At 43.3% G+C, this 13,532-nt stretch overlaps 1 protein-coding gene across 2 annotated transcripts in view; it reads right to left on the bottom strand.

Annotated features, from left to right (window-relative positions):
- The window catches only part of RNF25 (ring finger protein 25), a 104,762-nt gene that overhangs the window by 80,874 nt on the left and 10,356 nt on the right, over positions 1-13,532 (bottom strand). For both annotated transcript variants that reach the window (XM_069244418.1, XM_069244419.1), the window contains exon 3: positions 4,854-4,956. In XM_069244418.1, coding sequence (XP_069100519.1) covers positions 4,854-4,956 — 103 coding nt within the window. The remainder of the gene's footprint in view (positions 1-4,853; positions 4,957-13,532) is intronic.

Raw genomic sequence — 13,532 nt, 5'->3', positions numbered from 1 at the left:
ATCTGACATTTCTTCTTCATTATATTTTTCTTCTTTTCATCATTCTCTCCCTTCCATTTTTAGGTTGAGCGAACAAGCGCTTTGACCGGTTATAAATATTGTGGGCTTTTAACCACGCCCATCTCTTTCACTTGTTCGTGGGCTTGCTTTTCAAAAATCCCTTAATGCCATTGGTAAATGTTTGTCCCAGCTCAGGGTGTTTTTTTTTTTACCGCTTTAGAGTCTGCCCCTGTTACATAGATTAGTGCACGATTGCCGATATACTTCAGCATAGGTAAGCTACTTTTTTTCTTTTGTGTCTCCCATTCATGCTGCATGGCAGCCATGGCACTAACCGCGTGAATAACAACAGCATGAACTGAATCAGCAGTACTGGAGCGCTGGTCACATAGTTACCTAATCAATCATTTCTTGGGGCGCTCACCCTAAAACACTTGAAACTGGTAAATGCTTTATGTAAAACAGAAATCCTCAAAGCAAAACCGGCTCTCCCGGCACAGCGGGAGAGCAATACTACAATATTCACCGCATTCAGGAAACTCACTCCATAATGCTTTGCAGGGCATTACTTTTACAAAATATGTTTGCTCATAACTCAGCCTATGGTAGTCCTAGGCCAATGATGCCACCACCAAAGCATTCTGCACGACACACTCTTTCCGTCTAGGTCATCTCTGGGTCCCCACACTAGGTTAGTAGGGGCCCCAAAATAATAATCCCTCCTACCATTCAGTGTCTTTTTAAACACTATCGTGGCTGGAACTTTTGTTTTACAGCTGGGAATAGCTTGTGTTTTAAGGGCCTTGTTTGTAATATCATTGCTATAGGCTTGCTACACCTGAAAATGTGTAATCCACTATGCCCTCTAGGAGCTAAATAGGACGTTACATTGCATTTTTTATTGCCACTTTTTGTGTGGTTATGTCCTCTAGAGGTTAACTAGAGGACATTGTTATATAGTAATATGACAATGCTTCTTACAAATGCTATTTTCATTGTGGTGTCTTCTACGTGCTGTTCTTATTCGTGGCACAGAAACTTGCCCCATAATGCTTTGCAGATCATTACTTTTACAAAACACTTGTACTTATAACTCAGCCTGTGGTGGTCCCAGGGTAATGGGGCCATCCTCAAAACATTCACCATATGTGGGTCCCCACGCTATGTTAGTGAGGACTCCAAAATAATAACCTATACCACCTTTCATTATCTTTTTAAGCTCTCTCATGACTGGAACTTTTATTTAATAGCTGGGAGAAGTTATGTTTTATAGGCCTTATTTGCAATATCATTGCAATAGGCCTGTTAGCCTTAACAATGTGTAATCACTACATCCTCTAGGGGCTACATATATGGTTACACTGCATTATTTTCTTCCATTCTTACTTCATGTGGTTATGCTCGCTAAGGGGTGGCTGTATGGTTACATGATCATGTTTCTTCCAAATGCTATTTTTATTGTGGTGTCCTCTGGGGGCTGTTCCGAGCATTGCAGTCAACATACTATAATAGTCAGCACGAAAACTCACCTCATAAGGCTTTACAGGGCTTTACTTTTAGAAAACATTTTTGCTACTTATTCAGCCTGTGGTGTTTCTAGGAAAATGGGACCATCTGCAAAAAGCTCTGTCCACATCTCTGGGTCTCCACACAAGGTTAGTGGGAAACCACCAAAACAATAACCCCTCCCGCCATTCAGTCCCTTTTAAGCTTTCTCATGACAAGAACATTTGCTTTACAGCTGGGAGAAGTTTTGCTTTAAAGGCCTTGTTTGTAATATCATTGCAGTAGACCTGCTAGCCCTAAAAACACCCTCCCGGGGCAAAGTACATGGGTACACTGTATTACTTTCTTCTGTTTTTGTTTTCATGGGGTTATGCCCTCTAGGGGCTAACAATATGGTTACATGACCATGTTTCTAACAAATTATATTTTTAGTGCCCTCTGGGGGCTGTTTTGAGCATTACAGTATAATGCTGAACGCTTATTTCTGATAAAGGTTTAAATGGTAATTGTATATGTTTTAATAATCTCTCCTTATTACAATTATGACCTTGATTCAGGCCAATGTAACACATTATTACACTATGACTGTCTGAACACTCTTGATATGCTTGGGTGACCGTTCTAGTTTATTTCTCCTCTTTTGCTGTTTTGTGTCTGATTTTGGGGAATTGTGTTTGCCAGCCAGCAACTCAGACGGTGGGGTGGTATTCTATTGGAATTAGCATGGCAGATTTACATTAGGATGCTGAATAGCAACATTTTCATTTTTTGCTGCAGACAGAGGAAGAAGGTAAATGGGAGAGCTTTAGTTATATGCAGGGCCACTGGAATTATAAGGCAGGAAAAGATGAAATTATGAGGCAGGGTTGACCTATTTATGTGGCAAGGAAAGTCCTGTTATGAATTTACAGTGCCAATAGCTCTAACTCAAGCAAATGTGAGACCTATTGTATTGCAAAACTCCTTGTTTTTTTTACTTTAATTTTTCCTTTCCACCCTTCATTCTTTTCTTCCTTCTTTTACACTTTTCTAATGTTTGTGTCTTTTTGCACCCTCTTTCCTTCATACTTCCTTTTTCATTTTTTTTCATTCTACTTTCTTTCCTTTGTGCTGTCTCCCTCATTTGCCTCCAAATTATTTTTTCTTTGCCATTTTAATAATTTTGCTTTCTCTGTAACCCTTTTAGGTTTTTTGTTTGTCCTCTTCTCACAGCTATGCTGTTCTTGTAGTTTATTGCTCCAGAACGTATTTGTTTTTCCTGCTGCCATAAGATGAACTTTGAGCCACAGATGAAAGAAGGTCCATAAAACAATTCAAACTGCTCCAGTAGCACTCCCGCCTGATGTGGTATAACTGGTGGTTCACACCACACCGTTGGTCCTCTGTACGCTGAAACACATCTGCCACTCCACTTCAGAAAATTGCTTATCTGAAAGCCAAGTTTTAATTTCTTATGAGGAAAACCGCATTGTGAATTATTACCCACAATACTAGAATCCTTGTGCGAGCATCACAGAGCAATACATGAGATTAAAGGTGCCAAGTATCAGTAGACTCGCATGAAAGGCTGAATCTAGCTGCAAAATATTTACTATCATTCCCATGATAGTGCAGAAGGAAGCGTACACTAAGTACTTGTTCCTTCCACAAATCTCTTTCCCAGAAATGGATCAGGATGGACATCTCACAGGTTTGAAGAGTTCATATGGGTAACTATTAATATGAGGAGAATTGCTGCTGTAGAAAAGCTGTACCTTGTAAACATGCTGGAACTAAGAGCAGTCCACCATGCAGTTAAGTCCTTCCACAAATCTCTTTCCCAGAAATGGATCAGGATGGACATCTCACAGGTTTGAAGAGTTCATATGGGTAACTATTAATATGAGGAGAATTGCTGCTGTAGAAAACAAAGTACCTTGTAAACATGCTGGAACTAAGAGCAGTCCACCATGCAGTTAAGTCTTTCCTGTGCTCAATAACACCAGACTCCCTTCCTAATTCACAGACAATACCATCACACTTTCAAGAGGGTCTGTAAAGATTTGGCACTGGCTCACAGTCCAAGATACACAAATAACATCAATTTACCTGAGCCATCAGAGCAGTAAAGCAGACAATCTAAGCAGACACCTGTTTGGCAGCATACAAGTGGCTACTGAACACTGACGACCTCAAGACTGAAATTAAATGTTAGCATCACTAAAATAATACATATAACAAGATGAAGAGTCCTTGGCTCAAGGTTCCCACAGCCGAACTCCAACAGAAGTGTCCTTTCGATACAATGGTCAGGAATGCATCTGTGCGTTTTAGCAACACCTCCAGTCCTCCTGATATTGGTCATCAGAAAAGATGTTAGATCCCACATCTCTGCTTTCATGACTAGCTTACCCTTTCCACTATAAAATATGATTTATAAATCAAAACTGAAACAAAATGTACAGTTTATGAATGGCAATGTGTTTCGAGGTCCCACATGCAAGCTGAGATATTATAATGTTCATGAATTAAAAAAATTAATCCAGGTGGAGATCTGGGATTAGAATCCTCGATATCCACTGTTCATGCTTGCCCATCCTGTTGTGATTGCTTTGAGAAGAAAAGGCGCCTTTATGTGCTGGGCAAACACTTAGCAAGTCGAGGATATGGCCCAAAGAATTATGGTCCCAATGAATCATTAGCCCATGTACATACACAAGGAAGTTAATAAGTGTCTAGGTGCATCTCTAAACAAGTTCTCTTAAAACACTAGCGAAAAATGAACTGTGAAATTACTGTTCTTTTGGCCTTAAATATCTTTAGGTCTTGAGAAATGAAACCAGACAGTCAATAGGCCTCTTGAAAGAACTAGGAGGCTGAAAAGTATGTAAGTACGTACAAATAAGAATAGCCGTATTCTTCTATATAGTTTCCGGCAATTCTCTGCTATCATTCAATGGTTTTGCATACCATCAATCAATACAGCCCAATGCAAGACCCTGAACCAAAAAAATAAAAGAATGTTTAACTATAATTAATAAATTGGTTCTGTTTTCTAAAACTGTTTCATTTGAACATCCCATCATAAGTGCTGCACTGCTCTAGATGTATCCATTTAAGGATCTAAACCCTTGAACTCAAACTAAAAAGAAAGCGGTTAATTAACTTTGGTGCGAGTTTTAAAACCAGTTAGGATTAACATAATTCATTTTTAGGGCTCTCCACCCGATAGTAACTGCCTGTGGATCCCAATGTACTAATTATACAAGCTAGTAGCATAAACCACACAATGTACTGCTAGCTTCGGTGTGCAAAGTCAATGAGAAGATGAGTCTCAGGGTGGAATATCAGATATGATAGGGCAGTACCTCAGGTGGCACGGAGAGCTGTAGGGTGACTCGCACGTACTGAGACTCCTGGTCTTCCGCAGTCGCTGGATAAAGAGTGATGCTGATTTCCCAGGGGTCTGACCTAGTAAGAAAGAAAGGGAGGTGAGAGAGTAGCAGACAGGAAGGTGAGAGAGTAGAAGAGCAGGAGGTGAGCCAGAAAAGAGCCTTGGGGGGGGGGATAAAGGAGAAGGGCTTGGACTAGGAGAGCTGACAGAGTAAGAAAAACAGACTAATTATTGAGAGTGGAAAGTGATTGCAGTAATGACAACAACTGAAAAGAAGGGAGGCTGGACGCCAGCACATAGGCATGTTTCACAGGAGGAAAGTGGATCCCTAATTGTAGTCAACTGTTGCTTCCTACAGCCAAGCTTCCCCCTACCACAGGGTTGTTGCCTAAGATTATTTTCTCTTAACAAGAATGGCTCATTAAACAATTACATTTGCAATAAAGGCTGGTAGTGGCTGCTTGGACTCCAAGTCCCTCAATAGACGGGGATATACACAGATGGTCTCATTTGTGTGCTGTGTAGTTTTTGGGAGGTCTTTCCACGGCCTTAGTCCTTTTGAACAAATAGGAAATGTTCTTTATTTGTTCTGAGGTAGCTCAGCAGTATAGTGTCACACTCTACAGCTTTACAAAGTGCATGCAAAATTTGCATGACCATTCATGGTGAATAATACAGAGCTCACCCAAAGTTGATTAAGGAATGTAAAGGGTGCCCGCTGTCAGTCATACTGCAACAGGGAGCACAAGTAAACACTTCATAAATGCCAACCAGGCCCCTAAGAGTTGGCAATGGAGTGCAGTGTTATACTAGGTGAAAATGCAATCTGCAATAGTTTTAGGGGGAATTATCTGCCAGGGATTTGCTACACTTTTTAGATTTTTTCCCTCAACCCAGAAATTATTTTTGATCAACTCCTCCCCCCCCCACAGCCCCCCTCCCCTCCCCCATCTTGGCACTGACCCAGCAGGAGAGCTACAACTCTGTAAAGGATCACGATGCAACTAATTAGGGTATCTAACAGAGCTTGTATTAATATATTCCAATAAACAACCATCCAGTTTCCAGTCAGACCTTTCAATCACCCCATTAGGTTGGCGCTGGCAACTTGCTCTGCCCACCAGAGTTTGCACCAAACTTAATGAGCATTCTGTTCCTGTAGATTGCTATATTTTGCATCCTTTCAAGCGCAGTCTCCAGGCAGCCCAGATTGGACTGGTCAAGGAATGATGTGATTCCGCTCAAACTGGAGGCCAGCGCCTTTGCCAAGTGAGATGGCCACAAGGGGAGAAATGGGGAATAAGTCAATGTTACCCAGGCAGGATGAATAATGTCACAAAGGGAATGGGGTGGAAACCTCCCCAAGACACCTAGTGTGCACGCTTAAAAGTCAGTGGGGGTGGGGTATAGGAAAAGGGTTCATGCAAGCACAGATGTCAGAGATCATGAATTTAAAACAAAACGGAGACCGTCATCAAGTTCCATACTAAAGTGTGGAGTCGCAATGTACTCCATCATTAACGAGTCAGCTCAAGAATTACACATTCAACATGCCTTAAACATCCATGTCCCACATATGATAGAGGTAATGGACCCCAGATACGGGAATTCAACAGATCTTTATGGGGAGAAACAGTAAACAGTCTTCCCACATATATTTATAAATAAATGTCTATGCCCCTAGACAATAACTTCTTTGCCACCATCATTACAAGGCTTGTGAGGTTGGTAATTAATGCCCCTATCATAACTATCCAGTTGCTGCCTATGTTGTTTAGATATCTCGTTCTTCAGGAATTGTCGGCATTTCCTTTTCATATTTCTAAACTAAATCCTTGTGTGGATGGCTCTTCAGTGGACAGAGGTGATGCATTGGTCCTGTTATTTATCTTTTTGTGGCAATACTGCCTGTTGAAAAAAGAAAAAAAACTTCTGAATGTAGTGCTGATTGAGCAACATTCTTTCCTTGGCACGGACAGGTTTCAAAGCTGCCTCCAGCATATTTATATTTTGTTTTCCTATTCCAACTGTGTCCACTCACTGTTGCAGCACCTTCTTCTCATTAGCCTACGAGTCAGCTTAATAATGCTCTATGCTTAAATAAGGTTGGACTTAATTCTTGGAGGCAATCTCATTAGAGCCTTCCAGAAAGACACCAAGCTGTTCTTATTTTGTAAGTCAGGGAATGCATGCAACTCTTTGAAGATGTGCTAAAAGGGGCAGTCTTAGATGATATTGATGTTGATGGACTCTCTTCATCCTATAAGGTAAGATAACCTCCTGGAAACATCTTGCGCATTTTATTCCAGAGATAATCGAAGTTCTAAGCGCATCAAGTGCCTTATTTAGTTGCTTCCCTTTTTTCAACAGTACTGCCAGGGATTGCTCAATGCTTGACCTGGGATATTACATATTTCACCTTCGGTTTCAAGTTGCTCAGTATTTTTTCATACTTACCCACATTTTTGTGTAGGGTTCCCATCATATAGTTACTTTGCTATATATACAGTGTCCAAGTTGCCAGTCAGTCCTTTGCTGGTTTGCCATTATTTCCTTAGCATGGGAGTAGGTGTGTTTATTTGTACCAGGATTTTGTGCACAATCCCAGGAAAGTGTAGTCTTAACACATAGCCAAAGAGGAGTTACTTTTAGATCACCTCATTCCAGCTCCAGTCCTCCGAACACAGGTGATTTAAGTTAGTCCTGTAAGATTCTTTTTTAGCTTGAGTTAGATATGCTGTGTAGTTGTGAAGGTGCAGGTCCTCCATTAGCCTTATTTGTGATAGAAACAATACCTTGAGTTCCTATGTGACTGTCATATTGCGACAACTTTGGGAAACCTGTTACATTCCCTGGCTTTTCAAGAAACCTGGAACATTCCAGAAGATCAAACTTGCATCCTTCTACAATACTGGTACGAGCATTTGAAACTGGGAGTACATAGCTATCTAAATGTCCCTTGGCCTGGTCAGTATCAAATCTTACTTTCTTGTCAGCAATGTGGTGTGTGTTTCCTAGCACTCTCCTTCTGAGCATGCCAAGTTTGTATAGAGGCTGGAACATCTTCATGGACATCTACATTTCACAACTGAGTGCTGGGTCTGGGTGTGTATTTCTCTTTGCCCAGACTTTTTGTCTGAACTCCCGGTCTTATCTATTCTCTTGATTTTGGATCCCTCTTTGGTCTAAATGTGCTCTGCCCGTTTTTCAAAGTGCAGTCAATGAAGTGATCAATGCAACAATGTAAAGTGAATTCTCTGTGAAATAAACATCTCAAAGAGTTCAATCTCCAAGATTATAGGTACCCAATAGCCAACACGGATTCTCAGACTCATAAACCAGCCAACCTGATTACACTATTGTGTGACTTCAGTTCATAAAACTGCAATCTAGCATTTTTGTTGACATCACCAATTCCCACATTTATATTTATGGGCGAGCACAAAGCGCTCCGTCCATTCTGTTATCTCTCTTTCGGCTTCAAACCATGCCCATGCCATGTCAGTCACTTACGGTTCGCGGGCTTGCTTTTTAAAATCCGCTTGCTTTCATTTGTGAAAGGCATGCATACGTCATGCCTTTTCCCCTGTTTAGCCCACCTACACAGCACCGGTAAAGTACTAAAAACATACGAGGCTCGATGTTTTTAGCCTGGGGTCCAGACTACTTTATCTGTTTATTTTCCACGCAGCACGATTGCACTGCATTTTACATAGCTCGATCGCGCTGCGTGTTTTTTTTGCTTCACAACGCTAATAGCGCTAACACGAACAAATGCAAGACCCGTTGTATTGAAAATGCTTGTTATTAACTTGTCAGCTTCTAACAGAAGCTCACATTACATGCTGACTTGTATGGCTCGAGGTTTGAGTGGAGATTCTATCCCACTGATTGATGTCTGGCTTGAGAAATCCCTTACAGTCCCCGGACCGAAAAACTAAAATGGTTAAAATAGTGACATGTGAACACTCAGAGATTGACTCTTTAGCATCGCTAGGCCAGTTTGTGTTTTGTGAATATTTCTCCTAATGAGCATTTAAAAGTGAACTGCTGAGTACCTGTTGTCTACGTAAACAAACCAACGGAAATGCTTTTGTCACAAACTATCCCATTTACAGTGAAAATATTATCACTGTTCAACAATTTAATCTAGGTGACATCAAAATACAGTTGTCATTAATCCAGCAGACCCTCCCGTGTTTGGAGGTTTGCAGCCATGCAAACATTAATAAGGAATAGAAAAAAATCGCAAATTTGTCAGTTTTACTTGAACATCTATATTTATTATTCTCAAATACGTTGTTTTTTTGTTTCGTTTTTTAATCAACCTCTTTAATTCGATCTAGTCATTGGATTAGATGTTAGGTTTGCGCAACAAAAAACAAAAAGGAAAAACCATCACCAGAACCCATGATTGTATTTCACAATTAATCCTTCTAGAAAACCATTTGCCTTTAAGTGTACCTATGAGGAAAAGAGGTTTAAAAGGCATAGTCGATCCATTGTTAAAATTACAGAAAACGTTTTTTTGTCAATGTCCTCAGACATACAGGGGTACCTCAAGAGTAAAAGTATAGTGTAGGAAAGTGCTCCCTTTTGACATGGCCATTCCCACTTTTTGCCTGGTATCTGGTGTAATTTTGAGTGATAGTGCACTGGGTTCCTGCTAACCAAGTCCTCAGTGACGGATTCCTTTCCCTAAAACTGTGCAATTGTTCCTCATTTGGCACTACAAGCCCATAGTAAACAGTACCCTTGGTACGAAGGGCAAGGGTAAGGGTACTATAGAGGATCCTTAAGGCTGCAGCATGTATTGTGCCACCCTCAGGGACCCCTCACCTAGCCACCATAGAATGCTTGTCTTGGTGGAGTTAAAATTGAAAACATGGCATGACCCAAAGCCTGTGTGTCATGTCCCCTAATACTGCATGCAGGATAAATGTCACCCGTACTACAGGCCTTACAGCCCTAAGGCATGGTGCATCACATTACATTTGAGGACATATCTGCAAAAGAAGATGTGTCCCCACTAGGTCTTTGTCGATTCTCAGACATAGTGGGTGAACAGGGATGCCATTTTAAGAACATGTGCTGGACACTGGTCAACACGACTTCCCCAGCTACATGGAGGCTTTACTGAAAATAGGGATGTTTGGAATCCAACATCTCATATTATTAAACCCTCACTGATTCCACTGCACCTAAAGGGCACCTCAGAGGTGCCACCTGAAAAGCTATCATCTGCTTTCTGACTAGTTCTAACTAGCCTGCCACCACCAGTCACAATTTTGACCCTCAGGAGTGAGAGCAGACAGAAACAAAGCGTGTTCTGGCAGGGGTGTTCGTGCACCCGTCCCAAAAGGATGATCTGTGAATCTGCATTCCTGGGAAGAGGGCTTCAAAGAAAACCATTGTTAGACCTGGCACCCTTTGGGTGGTCCTACCCCAGACCTTTTGCCTTTTGTCTCCTGTTTTGTTGCTGTATCTTTTTGTTGGCCTTAAGACTCTGAGTACTTTAACACTGCTAACGTGCATGTTCTTCTCCCCTAAAAACATGGTAACATTGGTGTATCCACCATTGGCATATTTAATTTACCTGCAAGTCCCTTGTAGAGTGGTATAACATATGCCCGGGGCCTGTAATTTAAATGCTACTAGTTGGCCTGCAGCACTGATAGTGCCACCCACTGAAGTAGCCATGTAAACATGTCTCAGGCCTGCCACTGCAGAGCCTGTGTGTGCAGTTCTACTGCCAAGCCCTACACTCCGCCTCTACTTACATATGAGTCACCCCTCCAGCAGGCCCTAGGGAGTACATAGGGCAGGGTGCCAGGTAAGTAAAAAGGCAGGACACATGCTTTTCAGTTCCCATGTCCTGGAAATGAAAAAGCCTGTAAGAGGTTTTTCATAATTGTGAGGCCTACCCCTCTCATAGGCCAGTATTGGGAATTTCTTTTTTGTAATTGTATTTATATAGCATTTACTTTCCCTGAAGAGGCGTTGCAGCTCTTTCGGTGAGTAGCACGCTACTCCAGAACCCAAATGCCTTCATAATGCCTTTAAGTTGTAATTCCTGATCTGAGAGGTGTGGCTGGGTCATGCTTTGTATCACTGAAATGGTAATAATAAATCCTCTTTACTACTAAGGTCGGATTTATTTCTACTATTTTAGAAATGCCACTTTTAGAACGTGGACATTTCTCTGCACTCGCTGTCCTGTGAGGCTACAGCCTCTCTCCAATAAAAGTCTGGCTTGGGATGGGTGACAGCTCCACTTGTGCATTCCCTTCACACCCACAACACAGGATATTCAGCCATACCTGCATTCATCTGAGTATTGCTGGGTCTTCCTGGGGAAGGGGTTGGGAGGGTCTCACACTTACATCTCAAAGTGTAAGGGCTGGGGTCCACACAAAGGAGCTGGTTACCTCCCACTGGCTTTGTGGAGCCGAGACGGACTTGAAAGGGGGACCTGTGCACTTCACAAGAATCCCTGTGTAGTGATCCCCCCACATCAAAGGCACTTTCCGGTATAAGTAGTGGGACTCCTGGCCCACTAAGGAGTTCACGACTGGACCTGAAGAGAGACTGCTGGAGTAATGGCTGCTGTGTCAGAAGAACTGCCACTTTGCTGTGTTTGACTGTTTCCAGGAATTGCTGCCAGACTTTGCTGAGCTTTCTTGCTGCCTGCTGACCTCTGCATAGCATAACATCTTCCCAAGCAACACCAGAGTGTCTCCAGGGCCTTGTTGGCATCTCGTTCTGCCAAAGACTAAGTTCAGCAAGTCCCATCAGTCGTGACTGGCCGTCTCCAGGGACCACGGGGACTTACACTGCAGATGTGCATGATCACGATATCTGCCACTGATTCCCCAACCAGTCAAAGCCATTGTTCCCTGCGGGAATCCCTTTGTCTGTGTGGCCCCACTCCCAGTGACCAGATCGCCCCTCCCCATCCCGGAGAGTCCGAGTGCAATGGTGAGCCGGACCCCTGCCACCCAGGGAATCCCAGGTCAACAGCATAGTCCCACACAATCAAAGCTGCTAAAGTGTTCTTAAGCCTACAAAGAACACAATGCCAGGCTGCTCCCGTCAGAAGAAGTCTTCTCAGAGGTCACATGGGGGGAGCCTTGTGAGGCTTCCCCCATCTGCAGAAACACCCGTGGCTTACTAAAGCCACTGTAGAAGTCTGCCCATGAGCCGCACTGGTGCTTGGACCGCCTACATTGGGGAAGCCACCTCCTTTCTCGTCGGCCATAACTTATCCAATCTGATGAGCTTGGGGCTGGGCACACCAAAAGGAACCCCTCGCCCGCACCAGCATTCCTTTCTGCGGCGCGGGAAAGGAAGCTGAGCCTCAATAGAAACACCATTCCTGGCTGCTCGATTTCCAAGAGCGTGACCAATAGGCTACCATATTCATCAGGGGCATATTTTCCTTTTCCAATCACGTGAGTGTGCTGAACGACTTTGCTTCTGACAACAGTACCAAGCTATGTATTTTAAGCCTTATTATTTGAAATATTACAATTTTTACTTTATTTAAACCTATAAAATATTCTCTGTTTTTTGTAATGCCTTGTGGAGTCTTTTTTGTGGTGCGTAAAGTGAGGTACTGTGTGTAGGGATTGTACAGATAATTTACACATTGCCTTTTAAGTAAAGCCTGCCTGCTCAGTGTCAAGCTACCAGAGGGTGAGCACAGGTTAATTTAGTTTGTGTATTCGACGTGCCCTAACTAGGGTAAGTGAATTCTGCATGACTGAGGTGCATACCCTAGCCAACCAGAAACCCCATTTCTAACACCCATCACCCTTGATATGTAGATCTGGCTGCCCTCAAAGGAGATGATGCCGACCCCCTACCACAGGGCCCATTTGGCACCTGGACAAGTGGGAAAATTAGTAGTCAGAAAGGCGTGCCCACCTCTCAGGTCAGTCCAACCCCTAAGGTGGGTTGCCTGATGTGGATACAATGTTTGAAAGTCTGCTATCTTGGTGATGGCAGAACTAGGAACTCTGGGACAGGGTTATGGCCACTTCCCACAGGAAGTGTTCATATAGGGGGTGTAGTGATCCGAGGGGGAAGTAGCCCATTGGCTACTACCCAACACTCCCCAAAATGTCAGTATTTAGGGGAGCCCCTGGCACCAGGAAATCAGATCCCGCTGACCAGAGACGTAAGAGCGAGAACTGAAGACCGGTGATAGACTTGGAGCCAACCCTGCCAGCAAATATCCACAATCGCGTCAAAGTCGCCTCGTCCTCCAGCTGCTGAAACTTTCAAAAGACTGGGAAGACTGCCAGCCTTCACCCCAGCACCCGGGAACTCCCGTGGGGTAGCAGAGCTGCTCCCCTGCATCCCTGCAGACACCCAAGAACCGGTAAAGACAACTTCAGACCACCAAAACCACTGCCAGACAGCACCACTGTACCCAAGCCTCCCAGCTCGTGTTGAAGTGGGCAAACGTGCCAACCTGGTCCCCAGCCTCTCGAGAGAAAAAGTACATGGTGGGTTTCCCCACTGCAACCTTCACTCTGACGCCTGCAGTCTCTTTGTGCAGGCCTCCCTCAACCGCAACCGCCTCTGGTGGCAGCAACCTTGACGGTCCAAGAACCCTCTCCACCCAGATGCACTTGGACCGAGTAGAAGA

Source organism: Pleurodeles waltl, chromosome 7 (assembly GCF_031143425.1).
Source record: "Pleurodeles waltl isolate 20211129_DDA chromosome 7, aPleWal1.hap1.20221129, whole genome shotgun sequence".
In the NCBI taxonomy this organism is placed as follows: Eukaryota; Metazoa; Chordata; class Amphibia; order Caudata; family Salamandridae; genus Pleurodeles; species Pleurodeles waltl.
This window is presented reverse-complemented; position numbering and strand designations above follow the sequence as displayed.